General features: G+C 37.2%; 2 protein-coding genes across 5 annotated transcripts in view; one reads left to right on the top strand and one right to left on the bottom strand.

Moving 5' to 3' along the window:
* SERPINI1 (serpin family I member 1) overlaps window positions 1-2,557 on the bottom strand; it is a 68,429-nt gene extending 65,872 nt beyond the window's left edge. The window contains exon 1 of one of the 2 annotated variants that reach the window (XM_065876255.1): window positions 2,474-2,557. The gene's annotated coding sequence lies outside the window, so the exon portion shown is untranslated. The remainder of the gene's footprint in view (window positions 1-2,473) is intronic. The other variant, XM_065876256.1, reaches the window with a different exon arrangement.
* An 807-nt stretch (window positions 2,558-3,364) lies between these two features.
* Window positions 3,365-27,554, top strand: part of PDCD10 (programmed cell death 10) — a 39,166-nt gene continuing 14,976 nt past the window's right edge. The window contains exons 1-3 of one of the 3 annotated variants that reach the window (XM_065876246.1): window positions 3,365-3,504; window positions 19,452-19,662; window positions 27,005-27,058. In XM_065876246.1, coding sequence (XP_065732318.1) covers window positions 19,567-19,662; window positions 27,005-27,058 — 150 coding nt within the window. In that variant the 5' untranslated portion in view covers window positions 3,365-3,504; window positions 19,452-19,566. Of the gene's footprint in view, window positions 3,510-3,890; window positions 4,051-19,451; window positions 19,663-27,004; window positions 27,059-27,554 lie in introns of those variants that run through there. The other 2 variants (XM_065876245.1, XM_065876244.1) reach the window with 2 other exon arrangements.

Raw genomic sequence — 27,554 nt, 5'->3', positions numbered from 1 at the left:
ACTAATTTCATGAGCATCTTCCACTTGAGAGACATTCTGCACTCCATTGGTTTTCTTCTTTCTCATCACATGCATACTCTGATAGCCATACGCAAAGAGTAAAAATCAAGCACAGAATAATATGCTTTTAACCTAGGTAGTACTTCACATAAAATTGTAAACTGTCATATGATGAACATTTTCAACACCAGTAATGTACAAGAAGTCTTCAGATTATCTGCGATTTAATGTGAACACCAATTTAAAATGTGTCAAGAGTTCAAGGTAACAAATACTTAAGTGCCATACACTGCCAATGATTTTCTTCCTTTTAAAAAAAAACATGGTTTTCTTACTCTCAAATGTTATAGGAAGCCAATCTCTTTCACTGACACAATAAAAATGATCCATATCTTGGAAACAGGTGAAAAATCCAGTACTTTAATACCACAGACTCATTCATTCCTAATGAGATTCTATCCTTTTTGATACTTCAAAGCAGAAGACCTATAAATAGTTGGGACTCAAAGTACATCTGAATTTCGACTGTTTTGGCATTTATTTTCTATCTCACTTACTTGATTATTAACTGATTCCCAATCAAACCCTTTCAAAAAGATCTTCTGATAAAGGTCCTGAAAGAACTTCATTGCCAGTATTATTATTAATTATTACATGGGGGAAACGACCCAGTGACAGCAAATATTCAATTTCACAGAATGAATCAGTAGCAGAGTCTGAGAGAGAATCTGAGACTCTGATTCAGGATGATCTATTTAATCAGAAATAACAAGGGCAAACACAATCTTTTCCAAGCCTAACTAACTATACCCTAGTACCCATTTTTCCCCCTAAAATCATTTTCACAGGGTCATATCAGCTATGTGGATTAACAGACTCTCCTGTGATGTAGCAAAGATATAAAATCCCATCCTTACCATGGCTGCTAAATTTAGTGGCTACTGTTGCTTTTTCTTTCTTCTAAGCTCTTTGCTGTTTCTAATACTTACCTGATCTACTTGAGGACAATCGAAAAGCAGCTGTTTTTCTAAGATCTGTCCCCCTATATATTCCTCTGGTGGGTGAGAGTATGGGAGGGAGTGTTGGAGTATATACATTGATAAGTCACTTAGGCTTATCAGTAGTAGCACTCAGTAGGATTGAACTTGAAGCTATGAAGAGAATCCTTTCCAGCCATTTCTTTTCAAAAAGGAATTTTGTATCACAGAAATAAAATCCCCAAATCATGAGTAAATCAGCAAACCATGAAAACAAAACAAAACAAACAAGAATAGAAGGTAATTACTCCATTTTATTGACCCTAGTTCAAAAAAAAAAAAAAAAAACCCAGATTAAAGTATACAACTGTCACAAGGAAAGCATTTCAGAGCAAAATGTGCTGCAATATGCTACTATGATTAAAAGCCATGTAATCTGGAGAACCTCTGTGACAAAAAGAAAAAGAAAATGAACTAGGCAAAGAGCTTTTTACAGTTTTTTTCTTAAAAAAAGGCTGTAATTTTGTCATAGTTACACAAAGGTAGATGTGACTTTCATCTTAGTATTAAAACATATTTTCACCTATTGGTGTTTAATTACACTCAAAGAAATCACACGTGGTTTAATACTAAGAATAAACTATTATTTTATGACACTATTACATGTGTTAAGCCTGAGCCCATCATAACACATACTAAGGGAAATCACTTAGCATACACTGTCTAAACAGAAAAGATCCTTGCACAGCTTTTCTTGTACTTTTGTTTTTTAAAATGTACAAATATTACTAGACACAAATTTGAGAATAAGGAGCAGCTGTGAAGTACACCATACGTTCCCACTGTAGGCTGAGTCCTAGTCTTTGTTCCGATAGTTTAAAGCCACTGGAAGGAAAGCGAAGTGTCTCCATTAAAAAACATTTTTACATTATTGCTGGCAAAAGTTATACTTCTGATAGGTTCAGTCATCGTGATTATTCCTGACTGTATTTCCTTCTTTAATAGACATCTCTTTCAATTCTAGGAACCTGCAGTATAACCACCCTGGAAAACAGGTCGGTAGCAGGGCAATCTGATAAAACAACGTGAAGGATAGATTAAAGAAGAATGCTAAGTTATTTTCCTAGTGAAACAGTTCTGAAGTAATTCTCTATCAGTGACAAAATTTTTGTTTTTTACCAGCTACGCACCTATCCAAATATCATCCACCTTGTCCTCAATTAGCAGTTTCCTCAATATTAAAATTTCCCAGAATAGTTTTAATGGTACAACTCAAACCAAAAACACTAACCACGCCCTTTATACCCTGAGTCAAGCCACCTTTTGCTTTTTATCCCCCCGCAAACTCCAAAAACATACATCTTTCACCTAAAAGCGTTTAAACCAGTTCCCTAACCCGAGTCAGAGACTCTTTTTGGCTGTGCCTTGATAAAATTCCTATTGGAAGACGCTTTCTCCCGGGCAGAAGAGACGCCCATAGAGGCACCCACGCTTACCTCCCACACACCTGCAGACCCTGGCGGGATGCTGGAGCAGAGGCTCCGAGGACTGCGCTCCTCTCCTGTTCCTGCTCTCCTCTCCTGTTCCTGCTCTCCTCTCTCCCGGGAAACTACAGTCCAGGCTGCGCCTTCTGCTGCTACAGGGACCTAAGCTCCGCCTCCCCGCCCTCTAGTTGGCGAATTCGGCAGCTGTTGCTCCTCCCCCTGCTGTTCCGGCTGTTGCCCTGGCTGAAGGTGGCGGGAAGCTGCTGCCCTGGTACCTTCGCGCTCCCCGCACTTCTGCAGCTGCTCTGCCGCTTCCCTTCCCCGGGGACCCCTCTCCCTTCACTCAGTGGCCTGACACCTACAGCAGCCTCCCGCCCCGTCCGGGCACCTCCGCGAGGAGCCCAGGCTCAACCTATCCCTGCCTGAGCCGCAGGTCTCGCCGCTCGGTGTGCCTGGTGCTTGGCCGCTTTCGGGGAAACTGCTCCTCCAGCCAGGGTAAATCCTCACACCGCGCCCTCCCTCCACCCTGCCTATTATTCCCGCGGTTTCCTCTCCGCCCGCGCAGCTCGACCGCCCCACGTTCCCCACTTGGAGTTCTCCCCCCGCTCCGCTTCCTTCCTCGGCTCCGCTAGCCCGCCCCCACAATGGGTGAGTCGCCTGCTGGGCCGACCCTGCATCCTGATTGGCGCAGGTGAGAGCTGACCCCTCCCTTCCTCTTCTTTCCGTGCACCCTCTCTCTTTTTCTCACCTCCTCCCGCACAGACAGGGAACTCTCCTACTATTGGCTAAAAGTGTCCCCACCCATCGCCTAAGGCTCCACCGCATGGCTTGACGGGAATTGTAGTCTTGCCTGTGCAGGAATTGCCGACAACACCGGCGAGTGGGACTACGAGTCCCCATAGGCCCCTGCGCGACTCCGGCAGGGCAGGATTCCGGACAACGCCTGGTTCCTCTCGGGTCCTTCCGGCGTCGCCGGAGTGAATTGATCTGGGAGTTGAAGAGGGCTCCAAAGGTGGCAAGTGAAGTCACTGCCTCAGTTGCCGGTAAGGTGTGGCTGTTCTGTCCCAGTCACCGTAGTCCCGCGCGGAGCAGAAGAGCTCTGGGGTCACACGGGGGTCGTGGCTGAGGCACTCGGGCTTGGTTCTGGCAGGCGGAGCGGACGGGGCTGGGAACGGGGCCCTATGGGCGTAAGCGAGGTTACCCTACGCGAGTGGCGTAAAACGGGTTTGTAAATGCCGCCTGCCCTGCTCGGGCCTGAACGCCTCCAGGAAGTCTCCGCTAGGTGGGGGCGGGAGGGGAAGGGCGAGGTTGGCCTCTGGTGCCCCCGGAGGAGGGAGAGGGCGGATGTGCCTGGGGTGGGGTCCTCTGAAGGTGTGGCTTGGGGCGGGGAGATGAGGCTGCTGTTTTCCCCCTGCTTTAGAAATAGGAGAGGGAAGGAGTGGAGGAAGGAAGGGGCGCTTGGAGTCTGCTTTTGAGGTGACTCGGGTTATGCCCTTTGAGGGAAGAGGATAACTGTAGAAGAAAGAGTCAAATGTTGACAGAGACCTACGGATTCAGTACCAGTTTCATGACGTGGTCCCTCTAAGGAGGTAATTTTACCCTAAGTAGAAAAGCTTAACGCTATAAAGATGTAATTCCTAAGATGTATTTACTGTTTTACTGTTTACTGTTTTCAAAGAGCATTCACAGTTGGATGCTAATGAGGAAACTGAGGGGATAAATGACGTGCCCAAGGTCACACACGTAGGGGCAGATCGTCTGAATCTAATCTAGTTGTAATCCAGCTTCTGCATCGTAGCTGCCGCACCAGAAAGGAGTAGGGAGTTTGTTTTTTTTTTGAAGAGGGTGGAGGAAGTTGCAAAGTAATGAATTTTAGGTATTTCTAAGAAGCCATCTGTGAGGTGAAGAGTTTTTTTGAGCTGGAGAGAAGTTCCTCAGCAAAAGAAAAGCATGCACTCTAACCTGTTGGAAAAATAAGAAGAATCAGTTTTAACTTACCTATTTTTTCCTTTTATTAGAGGTATATTAAATGATGGACTGTGCTACCATTTTAAAGGGTAGTTGATGGGACAGGAGAAAGTCGGGTAACAATACAGCTCATCCTTACTGGTGAAAGATATTCCTTTCCCTTCCTACCTTAGTCTTTACTCTGTTTTTTTACTCTCAGCTGAGAACAATGGGATTAGGATTCTTTCACGAAACTTATTTTACACTTTTTCAAATAATGCAGCAGCAAGAAAGTTTATTTCTAGTTGTGCTCATTACTAGAAAAGAAGATACGTTGCATTTCTTGGAGGTAGCATCACATTTTTGTTGATTTTTATTTACTTCCCCTCATTTTCTTGGCTCGTGTGTGTGTTGTGTGTGTGTGTAATTAATAACATCAGGCTCTTGTATATTTTATTTTTCTTAAAATCATCTATGAGTTTTAACTCATCCTTATTTTATATTAAAGAATGGAAAAATGGACATTTGTGTTTTATATTGAGCAGAAAGTGTGCTTGTTCCAGTCTTACCCATTGTTGTGACCAATTATAATTACAGTTCACATATATTATTATTAGACAGTTCTTTAATAGAATTTTAGGAGTATGTTCATTGACATTAAGATCTCTTCCTGGTAAGTTTATAGCTAAAAATCAGGTATCTACTGATAGTAGGTAATCAGTCATGGTTTACTGTTGTATAAGTTGACCATTTAAATATGCAGTATTTTGAATGTACTCTGAAATTATTAAAATTATCCACAATGTGTTTAACTTTTGAATGCAAAAACACTTTATAGGATCAGAAATACTCTTACATTCGTCTTTGATTGAAACTCAGATGGTCTGGAAATTAATATGACTTTTAAAATGAAAGAGAGGTATGGTACTATAGAATGAAGTAAAATAAAAAATAATTAGTACCATAAGTAAGTAATGCAGTAGACAAGGAAGGAAGACTGACTGAACAAATGGAAAATTGTGTGGAGGTAACTGGCTCAGTGCTGTGTTAGAAGGGTGCGGTAGTTTAAATAGACCATAAACTGAATATGAGTCAGTTATGGTAAAGCAAGAATGTGAAAGTATTTTCTATACGGCCATGTAGGCATTTGCTTTTTGTTGGAGGAAGTGAGAAATGAGTTCTTATTTTTGACATGCAGTTAGGAGGTTGTGGAATGACTTTTGAACCAAAAGTCAGGAAAATTCGGAAATTAGTAAAATTAATATAATGCATTTGTCTAGTGAGTGTTAGTTTTTGTCCTTGGTTCGATTCTACACCAACTACTCTTCATCTCTGAGCTTCATTATAGTATTGATATTTCACCAATGGCGAATGGTGAGTAACGGAATGGCGGGATAGTGTTTCTATTGTATTTATCATCTTTTCAGTCACATGCTGGAGTACTGTGGTCATTTTGGAGCTCTGCACACTGAATAACTTAGGGCTCACAGAATGATGTGTACGCTTGTATTTTTATAGTAGTTTGCAGTTCACCAATGTCCGCGTTTATTGTCATTTTGGGTTTTGCAGGAGCCTTGTGTGAACTTTTGGACCTCATCTCTTATAGGGCTTAGGTTGTGTCCCATATACACGATCTTTTTTTCTTTAAGGATGTAAGATCTGTAAAAACAGGACTGTTGTGTTATCATTGTGTTTCCCAGTAGGTAAAATAATTGAGTACCTGTTTACAAAGAGAATAAAGAAGTTCAGATTGGTTAAGTGCAAGATCACGGAGCTAGTAACTGGTGGGACCGAGGCATAATCCAGGTCTTCTGACTATAGATATTTAATATTGTGGAATAAAGACTCAGTTCCCTTAGATTATTTATTTTACATGAGAAAAAGACTTAAAATGATTTAAATATTCAAATACTGTTACCCTTTTACTCTGTTTAATGCTCACAGTTTCTCTTGTCTCCTATCTAGCTCTCCATCCTTAACCCCAGCCTTTCTCATTTACCGTGCTTTTCAATTACTACCTACAAAAACTCTTTCCTGACCTTTGTACGTGTTACATCCTCCTGCCTGGGCTGCTTCCCCTCCCCTTCCCAAGTCTGGCCCACTCCTAGTTAATTTTCAAGTCTCAGTTTAAATGTTATTTCTCAGGGGAACCTTCTCTGACCATTGACTCCTCCTTCCCCAAACTAGAGTAAGTTCCCACTATATCTTCACCATACTCTGTAATTCTTTGTAGCATCATCACAAGAGGAACTTAATTATTTCTGTGTTTATTTGGTAAATGTCTGTCTTGCTCACTAGATTGTAAGCTACCTGAGCAGGGCCCTCATTTGTCATGTGCCTTACCTCACTACTTATACAGTAGTGTCTGACACAAAGTTAACTACTCAGTAATTATTTGCTGAATTTATGAACAAATGTAAGTGCATTCATGCACAGTGCCTCCAGCACTCTACTAGGGGCAGAAATACAGAAATTAATAAAGGAGACATGTTCCCTACCTTTGAATAAAAAGGAGTTATTTTCAGAAGTCTAATATAAATTGTAGAAAGATGTTTGTTCTTCCTTAGAGGTCTGTAAAATCAGGGTAGTTTTCTATGTGGACATGGCAAAGGAATCATTTTCCATTACAGCAAAATTTCTGTATAACAGCATTTTGGACACCTTGTCACTATCCTGCTTTTGCAAGCAACATTCATTATAAGAAAATACAGATGTGGAAGAAACTAACTTTCAGTGGATTCTGTTCTTCCCTAATGATATCTCATTCTGTCCTCAACAAAATTCATGCATTTTCCTTTTTTCTTTGTTGTTTTGTTTCATTTTTTAACCACAGTATCTTCCTTTGAGTTTTTACCTTTAGTATCACCTGCCTTAGGCAAGGTGACTGTAAAATTGAGTAGTACTTATTTAAAAGGAGCTTATAGTTTGTGCTTCTTGAAAGTTTTCATATTTCAGTGAGTCTTATTGTAATATCTTATTTGCTTTAACCTAGATTCTTATGAGAGTAAAAATATTATTTTCAAAACATGCAGACTAAATTCAGGAAAAAATTGTGTCAGGTTTTGGTTCTGAAAACAAATTCTCTGATCTTTCACAGTACTGTAATAATGGCATAGAATAAATCCAACAGCTCTGTGTTGCTGTAGCTTTGCCTGCCTTCATGAATTTATCAATTTACTCTTCCACAAGATATTGTCGAAAAGTGATTGCTGATATTTGGCTTTAAAACTTGGTAATGCTCCCGGTTTTTATTTTTAAATGTAAGTCTTTGATAAGTCCTAAATTTAATTTTTAAAAAGTAAGTCGCTATGTTGTTTGAATCTTGGATAAAAAATTCATATTGACCTAGCATACTAATATGTGAAAGATAAAACTGAAGTACTGCTTCTTATATCTTGTTGGGTTATTAAGGTTGATATGATTGGTAATGTATGCCAAGAATTTTAAGCTAATTTCATGATAAACAATTTTTTTCCATAATATAAACTGCAGAAGTGATTTAGATGTTAAATAGCGTCATCGATGGTGTGTATTATTGCATTTGAAATGTTATAGAAAGTTGCAGTCTTAGAGATTTATGTTTTAGCAATCTGCGCGCGCGCGCGCGCGCACACACACACACACACACAATGTAAAAAGTGAAAGCATCTTTATTGTAGCAGTTAGAAATAATTTATTGGCAGAAAGGTAAACAGTGTAGTTTGGTGGTCCATTTTCGTCTGTGTGAAGATGAAGAATTCCGTTTTCTCATTTTAGCTATACAATTAATTGCATCTTGGATGTAATATAATATTACAGTTTTATTTTTCAAGGTCACCCTTACATTTTTGGTATGTATAATCTTTTTTTTTTTAACCACCCAAAAAGTGAAATAAATATTCAGTCTCACAATGCAGTTGCCTAGAATCAGGTGTTGCTATTAAAAAAAAGAGAAAGAAAGAAAAGAGGATTTTTTTATCAGCAAGCTTATGAATTATTGGGTAATAGCAGTAGAGCTTATTAAGTGGTAGTCACTACTGTTTACTTAGGCCAGTCCTTTGGAAATAAATTTACCAGAAGTAAGTTAGATTGCATAATAATGATACTTTGGTTCATTCATTTATCAAATATTTATTGAATATATATTATGTATAAAATTGCCTTAAATCTTCTTTGTACCAACCCTATGATGTAGAGGCACTGTTATCCCCAAGGTAAACGAGAAAACTAAAGTACAGGGAGGCTAAGTAACTTCCCTGAGGTCACACAACCACTTATTGCTTGGAATTAGGATTTGAATCCATGCTGGCCAAGTTAAGACACCATATTTTTAATCATGGCAGTAAAATGATGTTAGTGATTGAGCGCCATTGGAGGGCAGTTAGAGTTGCAGTTACAGAAAAGTTGTATCTTAGATGCTAAGGTCGGTGTGGCAGGCAAAAATTACTTACCTTCAAGCTTACTCTAAAAAAAACACTTAGGAAGTTACCACATTGGAAACTAACAGAGCGTCAACACATTTTTCCTCTAGCATTGCAATAGAATTACTTTTCCTTTGAGTGCTGGATCAGGTATTTAACTTGTTATTCAGAGATCATGTTGGAAAAGAAATATGTACATTATAATACATAATAACAGTGTGATTATGTGGAATCACAGTGTGGTGAGCTGCTCATTGTGAGGGACAACTATGGCTCTCAGTCTGATTGGCGGGGGCGGGGGCAGCAGATCCATGTCTTTATCTCTTTCATTCTGGGGCTTATATGCGTGGAATGGAATTATGATCACCTACCTATTTCAATAGTTCTCTTTTTTGTTGTTTTCTTCAAAAAAAATTGTTCAGCATGTTCATTGAATTTGCATAGAAAAGTGTATATATAGTATGACACAGGTATGCTCCCTGGAGTTACGTGAAGTGGCAGCTTAACATGTATTTCTGTATTGTCTCTCTTCCCTGCAAGACTGCATACCCTCGAGGGCATGGACTATATCTGGCTTTTCATCATCACATCTCTAACACTGCTGCTGATGTAGACTGACTACATAGAGTACTGAGCTAGGTACTAGAAAATGGAGAACGGAATAAAACTTCTCTACAGTGTTTATAATTTGGTGGATAATAGGGGATGGAAAGACCGTCATATGGACATTTAGCCATTCTGATATATTAAGTACTTGAACATTCATCAATTCATTTGATAATTTTGGGTCAGAGCTGATAGGAGAGGGGAAAATGATAGTTTCTCTGAGTTACCTTCTGGTCCCTGGCACTGAAACATGCCTTCCTGCTTTATTCAACCATCCTGTCTTCAGGATAAACTGGAACTCCAGTGGAGTTTGGAGTTCAGGAAGGACAAAATCCTAAGATGTTACACGTCTGCTGCCTTCTTAGACTTCATTAGGTTGCTGCAACCAAAGGCATTTGGGAATGGTAAATGAATCAGACATGGCCTCCACACTTCAACTGCTCCCTATACCAGTTCACGTTGTTGCAAGGCTTTCTAATTGAATTACAAAGCATATTGAATATGGTCTTTTATTCAGAAGTAGATACTTGTGGATGCCTTCGTCGGTAATCAAATTGGCATTTTGGCAGTATTTTCAAAACGAGAGATTTCTGAGGTCCTACCTTAATTTTGGTGTGCTTCCTTGAAAAATGAATTACAGTTTTGCAAGTGAAGGTCAGGTGGAATTGTACGTATGGTTTAAGCAGATACCATTCTGTCTCCCTTATTTCTTCTTGTGACTAATAGAATTTTTATTTGAGATCAGTTGGGAGCTAAAGGTGAGGTTAAAGTTCATCATCATGATAGAATCTTGTCCTTATTAGCATCTGCTGTTAAACAAATGAGTCAGAGTCCATTTATCATCTGAGGCTAATAATTTTATCAACGTTTAAGTGCTTTGTGGCAGTGTTGTGGTGCAAAGAAATTTGATAAGGTGAGGTAAAGAAAATATACATTGCATACTGTGTAGAGAACCTTAAGCAGCTGTGTAGAGAACCTTAAGCAGTAAGGAGTCATTAAGTAAGATAGTAGGTATATAAGATTGTAAGTGTTACAGAGCAGGTAAGCCTGACCCATGTGGTACAGTCTCCTTACATTGTACTTCCAAGCATAGAGAACATAGGGACAGTATGAGAGCTTGAGTTTAATTGAATTTCTAAGGGGTTTTAAAGGAAAGCTTTAGCATTATATTTGAGAAATTAAAACATCACAAATACTAATAAAAAGGAAAATGAAAAGATGTACCTCAATTAAATGCTAAATGACTGTTCAGTTAGGCATTATTTAATTCATGAACCACTAGATTAAGAACTTTATGGGTATAAGTGAACACATTCAAGGGAACAGATTTGTTTCCTGCCTTCCAACAAATGTTTTCATTTAAATTTTGTTCAGACCAGAACTTAACAAAAATTTAGGCATTCGAATAGGAAAAAAATTGAGGATTGTCACAACCAAAGAGACCTGTATCCTTTTCCCTGAACCTGTTGTGCAGAAATATCTTAGAAGCCAGTTGTTGCTATTTTTGTTGTTCCCATTTCCCATCAGCTAATTCAGAGGTAGCAAGCCTTTTGATTCTATTATCTTTTGGTTTTCCCATATAGATTATCCCCCTTTATGGATTATCTTGAGAAAATACTTTGATCACATCTTGATTTCACTCTGCTACTGAGCCTACTTCTGGGCCACGGCTTTCTTTATTAAATTGCTCTATGTACATTAAGAGAATAAAAAGTAATTTTAACACAGGCTTGCATTTGATGATCACATTCTTTTAAGGATTCCTAAACTATGTAATTTGCTTCAGATTATATATGTAACTTTTTTGGGTGGCCCAAGTAATTTATATATGCCTCCATTTGGGCAAGTGGGGGAGAAAAGGTTTTAAAAATATGCTATGTGGGGCTTCCCTGGTGGTGCAGTGGTTGAGAGTCCGCCTGCCGATGCAGGGGACATGGGTTCGTGCCCCGGTCCGGGAAGATCCCACATGCCGCGGAGCCTACGCGTCCGGAGCCTGTGTTCCGCAACGGGAGAGGCCACAACAGTGAGAGGCCCGCGTACCGCAAAAAAAAAAAAAAAAAAAAAAAAAAAAAATGCTATGTAAGTGGCCTTTATGACATTGTTATATCAGTATTAGGCTATCCTTGTGTGTGCTATGCAGGGACAGGACTAGGGTAGGCAGGGACGGTCTAGGGTACAAAATTTAAGAAGGTACTCACTCTCTGTCAGGCAGGTGAGACCTTAATTTTGTGCTCTAGGCATCTGGTTTGCCTCACCCTAGTTCCAGTCCTGATGCCATGTCAGATTCATAGAATATTGGATAAAACATTAATAACTAATAATATGAATTGAATGTTTCTTGTGTGTCAGACAGTGTAATGAGTACATGCATTTTGTACTCTTAATCCTGTGAGGTGAGTACCTCAATCGTTATTTCCAGTAATTTCCCATTGAGTTTAGAAAGAGATTAAATAACAAATGATATCACCCACCTGAGCAAAATTCAAACTTAGACCTTTGTTTCAAATCTAAGCACTTACCTACTGCTCTGTACTGTCCATCTGTAGAAAAACCTAATTACTTCTTGTCCATTTTATGGTTTCTGTATTAAGAAGCTACTCCCCCAAATATGGAAGTTCTTACACTGACATGATGCAGGTAACTTTTAAAGTGAGTGAGTCAGAGGTCTCAGCAGCAGCAAATGGAAAATCCACAAACTTGTGTTGCTGAGTACCCTAGGGCGACCTTGAACCAGAGCCACATTCCCACTGGCTTCCATCTCCAGACACTCTGCGTGGAGTCTGGGGGTCTTGGCTCTCAGCTGCGGGACCAGTGGCGGACACAAAGAGCAGGGCAGGTGAGCCTAAAAGTAGATCGGTTTGGCAGACTAAGATGTCCTGTACAATAGCTTATAGTAGCTCAATTGCATATTTGTTTAAGATATCTGTGACTAGTTTCTTAATGTGAATTTCTGGGGACTTTTATTTCTAAATTGTGAAATTTGGAGATTGGACTAGATAATATATAGTAATGTATACTAATGGTTGGTATCGCTTTAAAATTTTAGGGTCTTTTTTTTTTTGCGGTACGCGGGCCTCTCACTGTTGTGGCCTCTCCCGTTGCGGAGCACAGGCTCCGGACGCGCAGGCTCAGCGGCCATGGCTCACGGCGCCCAGCCGCTCCGCGGCATGTGGGATCTTCCCGGACCGGGGCACGAACCCGTGTTCCCTGCATCGGCAGGCGGACTCTCAACCACTGTGCCACCAGGGAAGCCCCAATTTTAGGGTCTTAACGTTTAGGTTTCTTAAATGCATGAGCATGTGACAACAGTACAGATAAATTTACTGGTGAGAAATTGAGATCTGGAACTATCTGAATTATGGAAAAAATCTGGGTCCGGATATCTTGTGCCAGTCCTTATCCTTACTCTTCGGACCACTCACCTTTGTTCTTACGATGCTTTGTTCATAATGCTTGTGTAGTGATTGTCCCTAGAGCAGTGATTCTCAAATTGTGGAGAGAGGTGTTTAAGGGCTCCTGTGAGAGGAAGGGCTGGTAAACCATAGTTATTACTTAATACATGTATTGAATAAATGTACAGTTGAGTGTGTTTTATCTCACATTTAGGATTTGATAAAAGAATTTATTTGAAAAACAAAACAGTTCTGCTGTTCTAAGGTTTACAATCACTTATCTTCCCCCATTTATCTGGTTTTCAAGAGCCCTTGACTCCCCTGGCTAGATGGTTGATTGTACAGAGGACCTGACCTCTAGAAAGAGATCTTGTCATACTAGATTAAAATGTACTTAATCATAATAGCTAATATTAAATAATTACTGTGTTCCATGTACTGTTCTAAACACTTTATCTGTAATAACTTGTTTAATCTTTACAACCTTGAGAGACAGATACCCTTGTTATTCTCATTTCATAGATGAGAAAACTGTAGCACAGAGAAGTTAGATAACTTGCCCCAGGTCACAGAACTAGTAAGTAGTAGATCCAGCATTGATTCCAATCGAGTCTGGTTCTACAATCACTATGCTTGTCACTTACCTCACTAATGACAGTGCTGTTAATGTTGACTAAGTATAGTAGGCCCTCCCTTTTTCTGGCTATAGGTTCCAAGACCCCTAGTGGATGCCAGAAACCTCAGATAGTACCATCCCCTCTATATACTGTTTTTTCCTATACATACATATGTGTGGTAAAGTGTAATTTATAAATTAGCAAGAGATTTTTTTTTAAGATTTTTTTTGTTGTGGACCATTTTTAAAGTCTTTATTGAATTTGTTACAATATTGCTTCTATTTTATGTTTTTGGTTTTTTGGCTATGAGGCATGTGGGATCTTAACTCCTCGACCAGGGATCGAACCTGCACCCCCTGCATTGGAAGGTGAAGTCCTAACCACTGGGCCACCAGGGAAGTCCCAGCAAGAGATTAACAATAACTAGTAATAAAATAGCGCAATTATAACAACGCACTGTAGTAAAGTTATGTGAATATGGTCTCTCTCAAAATATCTTATCGTACTGTACTTACCCTTGTGATGATGCAAGGTGATAAAATGCCTGAGTGATAAGATGAAGCAAAGTGAATGATGTAGGCATTGTGATGTAGTGTTAGGCTACTATTGACCTTCTGATGATACGTCAGAAGGAGGATCATCAAGCATGATGATGTCAATGGTTGCATGTTGGGAGCAGACGATATCTATGGCTGGGGGTCTCAGGCTGGAGGGTGTGAGATTATGTCATGCTGCTCAGAATGGCGAGCAATTTAAAACTTATGAATTGTTTATTTCTGGAAATTTCCATTTAATATTTTTGGACCGCAGTTGACCTCAAGTAAGTGAAACTGGATTGGTGGGGGTGGGCACTGTATAATTCAAACAGCCCCATTACTGTTTTCCTTTAGGTGACATTGTGAACTTTGAAGTCTTTCTTAGAACCTTAACCCTCACTTAACCCTCTATAGAAAAATAAACAGTAAGTTTTAAACGACTGATTTATAAGTATATGTTTAGAACCAGATCTGCTTAATAGTTAAGGAACACTTGTCTGTGAAAGCTATATGGAGTTTAACAAAGAATGATAAAGTAAATGGAGTTAAATTGCTAAATTTTACATTTAGGCATTTTTCCTTCGTGGGTCATTGTGTGCTAATTTGCCAGTGTTAACTATTTTCAAAAACATCTTAAGTTTCAGATGTTGTTTTAGTTAGAACCTCTATTATTTCTTAATAACTCAGTAAATGCTTGTTTGGTCAGTCATGTGTACAGAGGTATTAGAGATTATATCTTGTTTTTTTTTTAAAAAAAAAAAAAAAAAAAAACGGTGGTATCCGATTCCTGGAAATTGTGGTATAACAGAGGAGGTGCCTTTACAAATCTGACTGAGATCAGATCTTCCAGTGAAGTGATAATTCTTTGCAGAATGTATACTTTCTTTAAATAGTTACTTAAAAGTGCAAAAATACAGTGCTCAGTAACTTAGTAAATTAAAGTGATTTAATATAGAGGCTTTATCGTTTGATTTAGAAATTACTTCATCTTTCAGTCTAATTATATCACTTTCAAGTATACAGCTCAGTTTTGGTCCATCTTAAAAAACTAAAGCATAGATAGGTCAAGTGACTTGCTCAGAGACAAGATGGTTTATAATGACAGGATTTGAGCCCATGTTTTCAGATCGTTCTTGCACTCCTTTCACATATCTCTGCACAAATTGTGCATTTATTATTTTGGAGAAGCCTAGAAAAAATTGATACATGTAAACAGATAGAGTGGCAAAATGTAATATATTACACCTACCATTAAGAAGAGATTGTTCCTAGAGGTCCCTAAATGCAAAATTCTATCAATACTAAGCTGACAGCAGTGTATGTTCAGGGAGGTTGAGTTCCACGTTACCTTATTCAAGAAGAAAACTGTTAGAATGGAGGACCTTGAATTATAGAAAATATAATTTGCAGAGGAAGGAGAGAGATGTAGGTGTATCCTGAAGGTTCAAGCTCATTTTGGTCTAAGTAGGATCTCTTACTTACCCTGTTCCTCTGCCTGCCTTTTTCCTAGCTTCCTCCTCTAAACCTTTTGTCTCTTGTTTGGAAGTGACTACAATATTTTGGCGTAAGAAGGCCCTAAAAGGTAGGTTGTGATGTCAGATGCCCACCTTTCCAGCTATGTGAATTGGCCAGACTGATCTATACCCACTTTGGAATAAATTCAGTTTCTGGGTGTGATTCGTGATGCCGGATGCTTAAGAGAAAGCAAGGGGTTGTCAGTTATTTGAAACCCTGAATCAACCAACTATTGAAGAGGATCTCCTTATTGGAATTCGTGATTTTTTTTAAGATCTGATGAGATCTTTTTCTTTTTTAAAAATTTCCCACGAGATTACTTTGGAACCTTTAGGAGATACCAGTAATAAAATTTTATTATCACTGAATTTTAGTGTACCATGGCCTTTAAGATGATATAATTTTTACCCCTTTCTGTTTCTGATGAGGAAACAATGTCAGTGATTAAGTGAAACTTCTACAAAGTCAGGACCAAAAAACCCTGTCTCAGGTACTGAGTCAAACTTAATTTTACCTGTGTCTCAAGACTGGCCTTAGCAACTCTTTTTTCTGACTCTAGCCACTGTTCTTTCCATACCAGTGATTTCCAGAATCATCTAGGCGGGCTGTTAAAATACAGCTTCCTTGACCCTTTCTTGGAGATTCTGATTGAGTAGTCTTGGGGATTTGTGTTTTTAATAGGCCCTGAAGTGATTGTGATGCCTTAGGTCATCCAACATTTGGAAACTGCACCACTCTTCCACTTTTTCTCATAGGAAAAGTTTTGCTTTCTGCTAAAAGTTGGGTGATTTTTAGGGTATTTCTTATGTGTAAAGCAAGGTTAACCAATGTTGGAGATGCTTGCACTTTGAGAATTTTGTGAACTATTAAATTATACACCAGTTATGTCCCTAAGATCACGTCCTGGTAGCCTTAATAAAATTGAGACATTAGAATTTATAATCTCTATTTTATTTTCTTTGGTTTTATTTGGTTTTCATGTAAATTTCTGTTGGAATTCTGGTTTTATTTGCAGTTATCTAATGCTTATATTCTCTTAGCTTACTATAGTAGGAAGAGCTTGTGATAGCCAAAAGAAGTAAAAACTGGTAAATGTAACTGGGTCCAGACTTTGTTAATAAAATTATTTAGATTTCTGGGTCTGTTTTTGTTTTGCTAGCCTTGATATTTGAAAAGTATTAGCAAGACTGATTCAACTTATAAATTGCCCATCTCTTAACTCACTGATTTATTCGTTCAACAAACGTTTATAAAGTGTCTACCATGTACCTGCTATGCTGACTGTAATGGCTATAGGAAAAAAGAACTACACTTGTAAACTGTAACATGAACTCATGGGTTCTGTTTACTGCTAGAATAAACAAACTTCTTTTAGCTAAATATTATGGACAGTTTGGAGAGCCAACAAAAATAAATAAAACTTCTCCTCTTTAGGGAGGGAAATTAAAGGGATTATAAGAATATAGGACCATGTAAGGGGGCTAAGTACTAGATTTCACTATAGAGAAAAACAAGACAAATAGACCCGCCTACAAATATTTTTTAAGTGTAGAATTTACTTTACTTAGGAAGCTTCTGTTTCTCCCCAAGAACTGCATACATCAATACTAAGAACTTCTCTTTGTTCACTCATTTTATGTGTGAGTAAATAGCTTTGGCTCTGTTGTGCCCAGATGGAGTAAAGTGAGGCTGTTTCAGGAAATGCTGATTCTGAGCCTTAAGATACACCCAAGTATAGTTCTTTAAATGAACAGACTCCTGTGGGTTGGTTGGGTAGTGCAGGGCAGAAACTCCTAAGACTGAGTTTGGCATTGGAGTGGCTTGGAGTAATTGGCAGGTTGTCCATTAAACCATTTCAAATGAAGAAGCATGTAGAAGGAATGACAACATATTTTAACTTGAAGTTGAATTAAAATTGGCAGAACAATTTAATATTTAAAAAGCCTTATTGCAATTGTTGATTTTTAATCTCATGTAAACACCAATGAAACTGTGTTTGGCCCCAGCTTGTGAACGTGTGTTCTGAAAAGGCCAGATGTAAATTGGTTCTTTGGAACATTTTCCCATAGGAACAATATTTAAAAAGGTGGTTAAGTGTGGAGTGGGCCAGCCACCTATGTAGCCCATAATGTTGCTATAATATTATCTTTTTGATGACAAATAGTAGCTGATAGTCCTGTAAAGTTAGTTTAAGAAGCAAGAAATAAATATATATTTTTATATGTATAAAAATAAATGTATATATACAGAGGGAGAGACAGTTGACTTAAATCATAAATATTTTAAGTGAAAATTTTCTGATGTGGTACAATACTGTGGTATTGTACTGATGTGGTAAAAAAAGAAAATGAAATAGCTCTTCAAGTTCTGTTGTTGGCCCTGTACTGCTATTTTTCACTTTCTTTTTTCATAGATACTGATGCTTTTTATTTACTACTTATACTGTACATCCAGTATCCATCATTTTCATTTTGACAGCACTTCAGCCCCTCTTCTTTATTCCAAGTTTATTATGAAAAGGTATTCACAGTTAATTTTTAAGTGGAAAAGCAGATTACCAAATGACTTATTAAGTAATCAAATAGGAACAGCAGGGCCAGAATTGATACTTATCTGCTTGCTCTTGCTTATTATTCAGGTCCTGTTGATCTAGATGCACTAGATTTCTTAAGTTTTCCTTGCCTTCAACTTCTGTTCCTCCATTCTTTCCTTAATGCTATGACCAAAGCAGTCTACTTAAGTACCAGTTGTCTCATTAGGTAATGATTTTCTCTTGTCCTATAGAATAAAATTTAGGAATTGGCCTTCTCTTCCTTTTATTTATTATTTATTTGGTTCTGTGAAGTCAGGGAGCAGATTTAAGCTCAGAAACAGGAAAGACTTTCCATGTTTAGAACTACCAGAAATAAGGCTAAACTGTTTTTGTAAGTGTTGAGTTCCCCCTTCACTGGTAGGGATATATGGAAGAATAGTAAGCAGTTCTCAAACGGGACAGGTTATTGGAAGTTTTTAAAGCTATGAGTACTGGCCTTTGTAGCTTTCAAACTGCTTAGATCTTCCACAGTCTGGCTCAGATAATGTTTTAATGATTAAGACCATACCTTTTTCATCCCCCATTGTATCTTACATGTAGTAAGTGCTAAACATCTATTTATTCAGTGAATGAATAACTTCTGGGCATCTTCCTGGGTAGATGAGGTTCTGGGTTTTCACTTCATACTTTATTTTCTGATTTGGGAGTGTCAGATCTGGATTCAGAGCACAGGGATCAAGTCACAGGCCTCTGCATGTGTGATCTTTGGCAAGTTATTTATCATCTCAGAGTCTACATTTTCATCTGTAAAATTAGAATGACAGTTATTCTAAGGTAAGTTATTAGGACTAAATGCATGTGAAATATGTTTTATAATCTGAAAATGCTTTATAAATGGTAGAAATTATTCAAAATGAATGGCTTTTTGTTTAACATGTATACCATTTAATATACAGGTATGTTACTACTGTTACTCTTTCACTTTATAATTAGGCTCATATTTCAGCCTAGCAAAGGAATTAAATACAGTTGCTTTCTCTTAAAAAGCAACACATTTCTTCAACTCCTCAAAGCAAAATTTCTCTCTTATATTGTTGAATTCTCGATATTTTATTTCCAAACTACCAGTGTCTGGGCTTTTCTTCTTAGACTCTGTGTCAGATTTGGACAAAGATTCAAAAAATGCCACTGGCAAAATTAAATAATATTAAGTGAATTATTTAATTAATAAATTAGGTCAATTTTTTTCCCAAATTGATCACATTTGGTAGAATTTAAAATTTTGGTTTAAATCTTTGATGCTTGCTATGTTTTGGTTATTTTTTGGGTGACAAAAATCAAGGAACAATTAGCAAAAGAATTTTAATGAAAATGTTAAACACCTTAATTTTTTATTATTAATTCTAGCCTAGTAAATCTCTGTTCTTTCGTCCCCTTTAACCAGGTCAGCATATGTTTTGTGCCCTGTTCTTTTATCACAAAAAAGAGAAGAAAGGCTGCAGTGAATGAAGATTCCTCTGCATTTTAGCACTGCTTTTTCTACTGTAGTTGGCTTTTGAATGAGGATGACAATGGAAGAGATGAAGAATGAAGCTGAGACCACTTCCATGGTTTCTATGCCCCTCTATGCCGTCATGTATCCTGTGTTTAATGAGGTAAGTGAGTAAACATTGCTTCATATGATCTCTGCAGTTCCTTAATGCTTGCTTCATTTATTCATTCGTTTGTTCCTTCATATAATAAGTACTTACATAAATGGACTCCATCTGTGTGTTAGGCATTGTGCCAGGCATGGACATAAAACATCGAGGGAAAAACCCTGACTTTTTGTACCTCCTCTGGAGGTTTCACTATAGTGGGAGAGAGAGAGACATTGAACAAAAGAATACAAGTAATTATATAAATGAAAAATTGTGGTAAGTGCTAGGAAGTTTTTTTTTTTTAAAGTGTGTTAAATAAAATAGCAGGTAGGACCTACTTTAGGGGCCAGGACAGGCCTCACTGGTAAAAGAGACATATATGCTAACATCTGAAAGAGATAAATAAGGGTTAGAGTGTTGAAGAGTTGGGGATTAGCACATTTTAGGCAGCCAGAAGAGCAGGCACAAAAATATCCTAATGAGTTATAGTCAGTAGCAACAAACATAATTTTACTGATAAATGGAAGATACCATTCTTCGTATCTAGAGAATATATAGTTGCTTTTTTATTTTAGGAATTTTCCAGGACTTAATAATACCAATACATTTTAGGTTTTTCTTTTAAGTTTATATGCTAAGGTATGTAGAGAATTTTAGAACTGGAAGTTCCTTAGAGATAATTACTCCCCTCCTTTTAATGGTGAACTGATATCCTGATATGTGAAATTATTTTGCTTTAAAGTTTATTTCTTTACATAAAAAATTCTGGAGGTAAGTGGTCCAGGAGTAGTAGTATTATGAGTCAGTATCATCAGAAACTCAGGTTCCTATCTTCTGTTTCATCATCCTAGTGCTTGCCTTCCATTATCAAGGTCACTTCAGTATGTAGGATGGCCGCTGCTATTTTGTCTTAAGTTGTTGTCTAGAAGGGGTAAAAAGTGGAGCAGGGGGTGGGGAGTTATATCCAGCTGATTCAGCTTCCTTAAAGTAACCTTTTTGAAAGCCCTACATAAGACTTCCATTTACATCTCATTGGCAAGAGTTTAGATTTATGACCACACCTAGGTGGGTGGTTAGGAAATTGAGAAGTTTACTAAAGAGGAAGCAAAGAGGAGGCATCTTTTGAAAACCTGTCCCTATTATCCTGCTACCGTGGTAGCATTGGAGGCACTCTTTTAGGGCTGGTTATATCCATCTCTGGCAGCTGTAGCCAACGCTCCAGTAATTCTGCCATTTTGTTCTAACACTGTACCCATTCATTGCAAGACTACAGTTATTGTTGGAAGCAAGTGCTTCAGTGCTGTTCAGTGAATGTAATGCCAACTGTTAATTTGTCAAGTACTTAGCAAGGGTCTGGAGATACGGAGAAGAAAAAGTCGGCATACTTCTTCCCAAGAGTTGTAGGGAACACAGATGTTTAAGCAAATACATTATTAACTATTTAATTATTCTTGTACCAGGTATGAGGTAAGGAGAGGGTCACTGAACGGTAGGTGAGTAACCTATCTTGACATTTAGTGTTTGAACTTCTCATGTTCTTCAAGAACCATCATGACAGTTCCACCCAGAGGTGCTCCCTCTTTTCATGTCTATATAGCTAACTCTGTAGGCTATTGGATCAAGTTGTTTGGGGGCATTTTCTATATTTATCTGGTATTTTGAGTATTTATTTGAAGGGAGGGCAATTTACATTGCAGAACTTCAATTTGATCCTCTGGTTAATGAGGGAGGAATGAGAAAAGCTTTTTTCCTAACAATTTGAGTGACCTTTTCCTACATATGGTAAAATGATTTTATTTGAATCTTGACTTTGGAAAACTGTTATAAAAGATGTGGGATTCTGGTAAAATGAACTGTTGGGATTAATACTGGTATACCTCTTATAATTGATTCATGTGTACAAAAAATTAATTTGAAAGAAGAAGAAATGGCTATGAAGGGACTAGTAAATCTCTTCCAGAAATCTGAGATCTGAAAACATACATGGGTTAATGGGCCCAGAATTAGAACATGTTGCCAAATGATTTATAGTTGCTTCAAGAACTAATTGTTAGAAGTGAAATTTGAAAATGAAATGTCTGGATGAGGCCGACTGAGAGATACTATGTTAAATTGTCAGGATCTAATTCTCACATTGAATTTACTGATCTAACGTCATGGTATCAAGCTTTTTTCTTTTTTAAATACTAGCATTGTTCTCTGACATTCTAGTGTATTAATGTCCCATCTTAAATAAGATACCTAATCAGTTAAACAATATTTAACTATAGTTCAAACATGGATTTTTCTATAAATAGTCATGGGAAAATTAGAGTTTAGTTTGGCTCTGTTTTTCTCTGCTTTGCAGATTTAAAGATAAAATGGATGTCAAATTAATTTTACAGAAAATAGCACCACAGTAGGGGTAAAGTTTTACTCTGAAGCTAAATTGATTCAGTTTTATCCACAGTGTACTGTGAGAGTTAAAAAGCTTGCATTCTCACCTTAACATTACATTCATAATAGTAACAATGGTAGCCCAGAAGTCATTTTGCAGAACAGATTTTTAGGTAGTAGGACATCCTTACACCTGGGGAAATTTTAGTACTGTTACTGCAGCTCATAGGGGAAAGTTATTTATGGCATTCTGGGACCTAGATGCTTGCTAAACTTAATGAAGCTATGCCAGCACAACTGAGGAGTAAGCTGCTCGTTTAATCAGCTGCTGCAGAGTTCAGAGTCCAAGTATACTGCATGTGTTGTAAATGTACTGTGAAATAGGTGTCCTGGTTGCATGATGGAATAATGAGTTTATAGAAACCTCATGCCAAGTCTTAGATCAGATTTTTATGTACTGTATTATCTTTTGTTGATTCTTTGTATATGGAGGAGGAAAGATATATGGTTCAGTTCTTCATTCCAGGAAAAGACATATCATGTATCTTCTTTTCCTATGACTTTAAAGGAACGTTCTAAGGTGAAATATAATTATAAATATAATTTTTCCTATTGAAAAAATCAAATCTCAAATTTTGAGCATAGTAAATATACACTTCTCCACAATGAAGGCATGGGTTTCACCTGCAGTCCCACCATCGTGAAGCCATCATAGTTAATATTTTGCATTGCATTTGATTTACTCCTCTGCCACTTACTATGCTATATAATCTTGTGTTAGTTTCCTAATCTGCAAAATGAGGATAAACAATATTTTACTTAATACTCACAACTCTGGGAAATAAAATGAGTTGATGTTTTGTAATGCCTAGAATAATACCAGGCATGTACTATTAGTAGTAAGTATTAGCTATTATTATTGAGTCTTCCACATAATTTTCTGACAAAATTGCAATCATACCCTAGAGTTTTGCATATTTGTAGGCAGTGTTTTAGTGGAATATTTTTAGACTAGTTAGATGGCTCTGGTTACCTTTTTGCCAGACAACTTGGCAATGCCAGGAACTTTTAGAACCAGTTACTGGACTTAATATCAATCTGTACAAAACAGATGATTGCATTTTGCCTTCTCTGTGGACTCATAAAATTTAACGGGTGGCCTCTTGATTCCATCTACTTCTGTTTTTCTTTTTTTTCCTTTTTTTGACCTAACTCACCTCATTATCATTTGAATCACAAGAGGTGTTATGTGGAGTTTTTATTCTTGGCTCAGTTTAACTCTTTTTAAAGAATATGATCAATAATCTTCGTGGGGGTGGGGGGGAGGGTGGGAAGAAGGGTAAGGGATATCAGCATGTGGAAAATATACCTAATTTTGAGGAAGCGAGATTTATAGACAACTTGGAACCAACTAATTAATTATTTTGACCTAAAAAACAAAAAAACTTCTGAAAGATTTTATGCAAGACTGTTTAAAACTTGAGCAACCAAAGGGTTAAGTGGATATATTTTTTATAGTTACGGGTTTAAAAAACCAGCTTGATACTAGAAAATAAAGTATAGGAATGAACTGATATTTCTGGAGGGAGCAATATAATAAATGAGCTCTTTGTGGAATCAAAATTAGTTACAAGCTTTTAAAATATTTTTATAAATGACCCAGAAAGTTAAATTTGACAAGTTTGCAATTAGTTAATAGTTAAGTGCTCTCAAAATCTATGAAGTCAGTTGCAGGAGGAGTTCACACAACTGAGAGTAGGCAGAATGTGAGGTTGGGGTGAGACCTTAATGTTGGGCTCACCCAGCCTGTCATTTCCCTCCAGTCGCACTTCCCTCTCTTTAGGTGAGGGGAAATGTTATGCGCCCTTTTCTCTCACCCTGATTCTCTCTTTTTTTTTTAAAAAAAAACTCTTTTTGCTTGTGACGTAGAAGTTCTACATGGCAGAGACCCAGGAGTGCCTCTCCATGTCCCAGTATCCATTATCATATGCCCCCTCCTTCTTTGGACTTAAAACATGGTGTATGCCCTATCAGGTACCACTGAAAAATGATTGCATTGGCTCTTTAAACACACCCTAGTCAAAGACCATTATCCCAAAAGTTGGAAAAATACTGGACCCATTAGTAAAAGTATTGGAAACAAAGTGGGTATTATTTGTTCCAAACTGACATAATATCATTACGCCCCCTTGTGTTACCCTGAAGAAACACTAAAGATGATTTTAAGGGACCACATTCTTCAAGGACCAGTTCAGATCTCATCTTCGTACTTTCCTTTGTACTTTAGCTGACAGTGATCCCATCAGTTTCCATGTAGCTACCTACTTAAATTAATCTTCTGGGGTTCCAGGACTATAGTCTATTTCTTTGTATCTCTCACACTGACTTCTCTCACATGGTAGAAACTCAAGACTTTGTTCGTTCTTAAGTAGCTGGAGAGATTCAGTAATAGGTTAGACTCCAGTCCAGAAAGGGTGAGTACGGGGAGGCAGGATAGCATGAGTGGCTTGTGTATGGGTTTTGGAACCAGACAGATCTGGTGTGAATCCTGTCTCTGTACTTATTACCTGTTTTATGTTGGGTAAATTTATGCAAACTGAGTTTCTTCCTCTGTAAAATGGAGATGCTGATAACTAGCTACAGATTTATTATGAGGATTAGAGATACTCTCTATAAAAATACTCTATATAATAGTCCATAATATGTGCTTAGTAAATGGTAGCTTTTATTAGTGTATTACCAGAACCTGATACTGTCATGAAAGGTACAGGTAAGATGAACATGATTTTATTATGAAATCATCTATCACATGTAAGAGGCCTAAAATAGAAGCACTTTTTAATAGGGCATGTATAAACATATCTTGCTACCTGAGTATTACAGGCTGAAATTATAAATAGATTCAAGAACAATTTAGATAAATTTATGGATGAAAGATTAAGTTTCATTCAGAATATTTTTTTAATGTATGTATGTGCCTCTGTGCCTGGTACTTCCTGGGCAGTGTTGCTATCATATGAGTAAAAAAGCCCAGTGGGTTTATTGCAAGATGTTGTGGGTAAGTAATGTATCCCCAAATGACTCCTAGCAGAGTTCTGGTCAGGTGCTTCACAGCTCACAGATTTGATTCAGTACGTTAAGTCTGACCTTTCTGTCTTTCCTAAGGTATATATATATATATATATATATATATATATGTAAACTTAATCTAGAAATCTAGAGATGTAGATGTCTGTCTTGACCAATTTTATAGTTCTTCACCGACTTTTGGGGCCTCTTTTACTTCCCTTGACCATTTCACATACCAGTCAGGGCAGTACAGAATGAGTTAATAATGGCAGTACTTGAAGGCACACATCTGACTCAGACCTTTGACTTGTCAGAAGAGGTCAGAGGGTGGCGTAACCCGAACAAGGAAATGGGTTCCTATCTGGGAGGAAACACTCATCCTGCTGTCGGCCCCTGCCTCCCTTGCACAACATGAACTTGAGATCAGAAGAGCTGTATTGTTATTTTACTATTCATTGGGATTTATTGTGATTAAATGAATTTGGTCGAAGAAGAAAATTTTAATTTTGGGAAATATACCTTCATCAATTAATATACTTACCTTATGTAGTTGCTTATTTGCTATTTTTGCCTACCTGGGTCCCCTTGTGTCTTTCCTTTGACCCACAAGGGCAATGTTAGATTTTACAGGATTTGTAGAAGCCAAGTTAAATACTAAATTAAATGGCCCATTGTTTATTTTTGGAGATAAATTATTTGGCAGATTTTGTTGTTTTTACCTTTTGCTTAAGATGATAACTCGTAAGGAGATAAGGTTCTTGGCATTTCTGTCTTGTTTAGAAAATAAATTGATTTAAACTGTTGGAGATTCATTAGGGGTGTGTGTGTGTATGTCATTTATAAAGGGAAACATTTTCATTGCCTTAAGGAATTGAAAGGAATATTTATTGTATGATGTGATATATAATCATAAGATTTTTGTAGAAATATTCTACTTGCATAAAAATCTACAAAGGTTACATTGTTTTTGAACATTTAATATTGTCCCAAATAAAAAATATTTATGTTGAGTTTGATTGAGTTAACTGGCCTAATTCTTAGGGACTAAGGAAATCTGATTTTAACTGAAGCTAGTTATTTTAAGCCTGGCAGTTAACTCTTCAAAAAATGGAGTTTTTTAATGAAATTGCATGCCTTCAGCTCACTGAAAAGCAACTTATATAGTGTCTAATAAGGACATTTTATCTTTCAGAATTGTAAACCTTACACATTCGACATAAGAATTAAAAGCATTTGAACTTTTGACTCATGATTTTAGGTAACCATTTTTTAATCCTGGTTAAAAAAAAAAATAGAGGACAGATAAAAGCATCTCTGAAATCCAGATGATCCACAGTCTTCAATTTAACTGTCAAACCTTTTATCAGTGCTATTTGCTAATTAATAAAAAAGATTAATCTCAGTTTAATGCCTGACTGAGGGGATTGAAAAGCAATTTTAAAAGAGTAAGGTAGTAAATACAAAGAATCTTAAGTAATAGATATTTTCTTCGTTTTGGTCATTTTATAGTCAGTACACACATAATTTGCCATGTATTTGCAACAGAGCACTGAGAGTTAATCTTGAACCCTCCCTGTTTTCAGAAATTTAAGTGAATATGTTTATTCTTTCTATAGGGACTTAATGTTATTTTGTATACTGTGCTTACCTTAAAATAAATCTATCTTTAAGGTACAGTATTTTTTTAAAAGGAATAAATTAAGAGACTGATATACATGCCTTAATTTTTCATGATTTTAATGAAAATTTTAGATTGCCTGTCTGTTTGAAGAATTATGGTGATTTAGAATCATTAGCAAGTATTTTTGTTAATCGATGCACATATCAATGTGATTACTACAGAATGAAATATCAGAAATGTGCTTTTTCCAAGAAAATCGATGTTAATAATGATTTAAAATTTTTATTGCAGCTAGAACGAGTAAATCTGTCTGCAGCTCAGACACTGAGAGCGGCTTTCATTAAGGTGAGATGCAGATAATTTATTATGATGATTAAAAAGTATGTTATATATAAATCTAAATACCATGTGATAATTGCCAGTTTATTTCTTTATTTTTTTAGTGAAAACCTGTTTTGTTTGGTTTTCTAGTGAAAATCTTTTCAGTCATCTTGTGCTTGTTTTAGTGTACTCTTTAAAGCTTAAAACACTTCTAAAGAGTGAGCTGGAACAGGCGCTGTTTCCTTAGCATTCAGCTTTTGTCACTTCGTGCTTTTGAAACTGACTTCTTCAGAGTGTTCTCTGTTTAGCTTTAGAGTATATTTTTAAATTCTGTTTTATTTGACTTATTAAAACTTTTATAAAGTTATAACTCAAAGATTTTCTTCATATTGTTTACCTATAGAACGTAAGTATAAAACAGTATTTTTGAGGGGGGAAATAAGACCTCTGTGTATGTCAGATTAAGGATATTTTGAGAATATACAGCTGAGTCACTCGAATGAATTTTTTCATTGTCTCT

This window comes from Phocoena phocoena, chromosome 4 (genome assembly GCF_963924675.1).
Source record: "Phocoena phocoena chromosome 4, mPhoPho1.1, whole genome shotgun sequence".
Lineage (NCBI taxonomy): Eukaryota > Metazoa > Chordata > Mammalia > Artiodactyla > Phocoenidae > Phocoena > Phocoena phocoena.
This window is presented reverse-complemented; position numbering and strand designations above follow the sequence as displayed.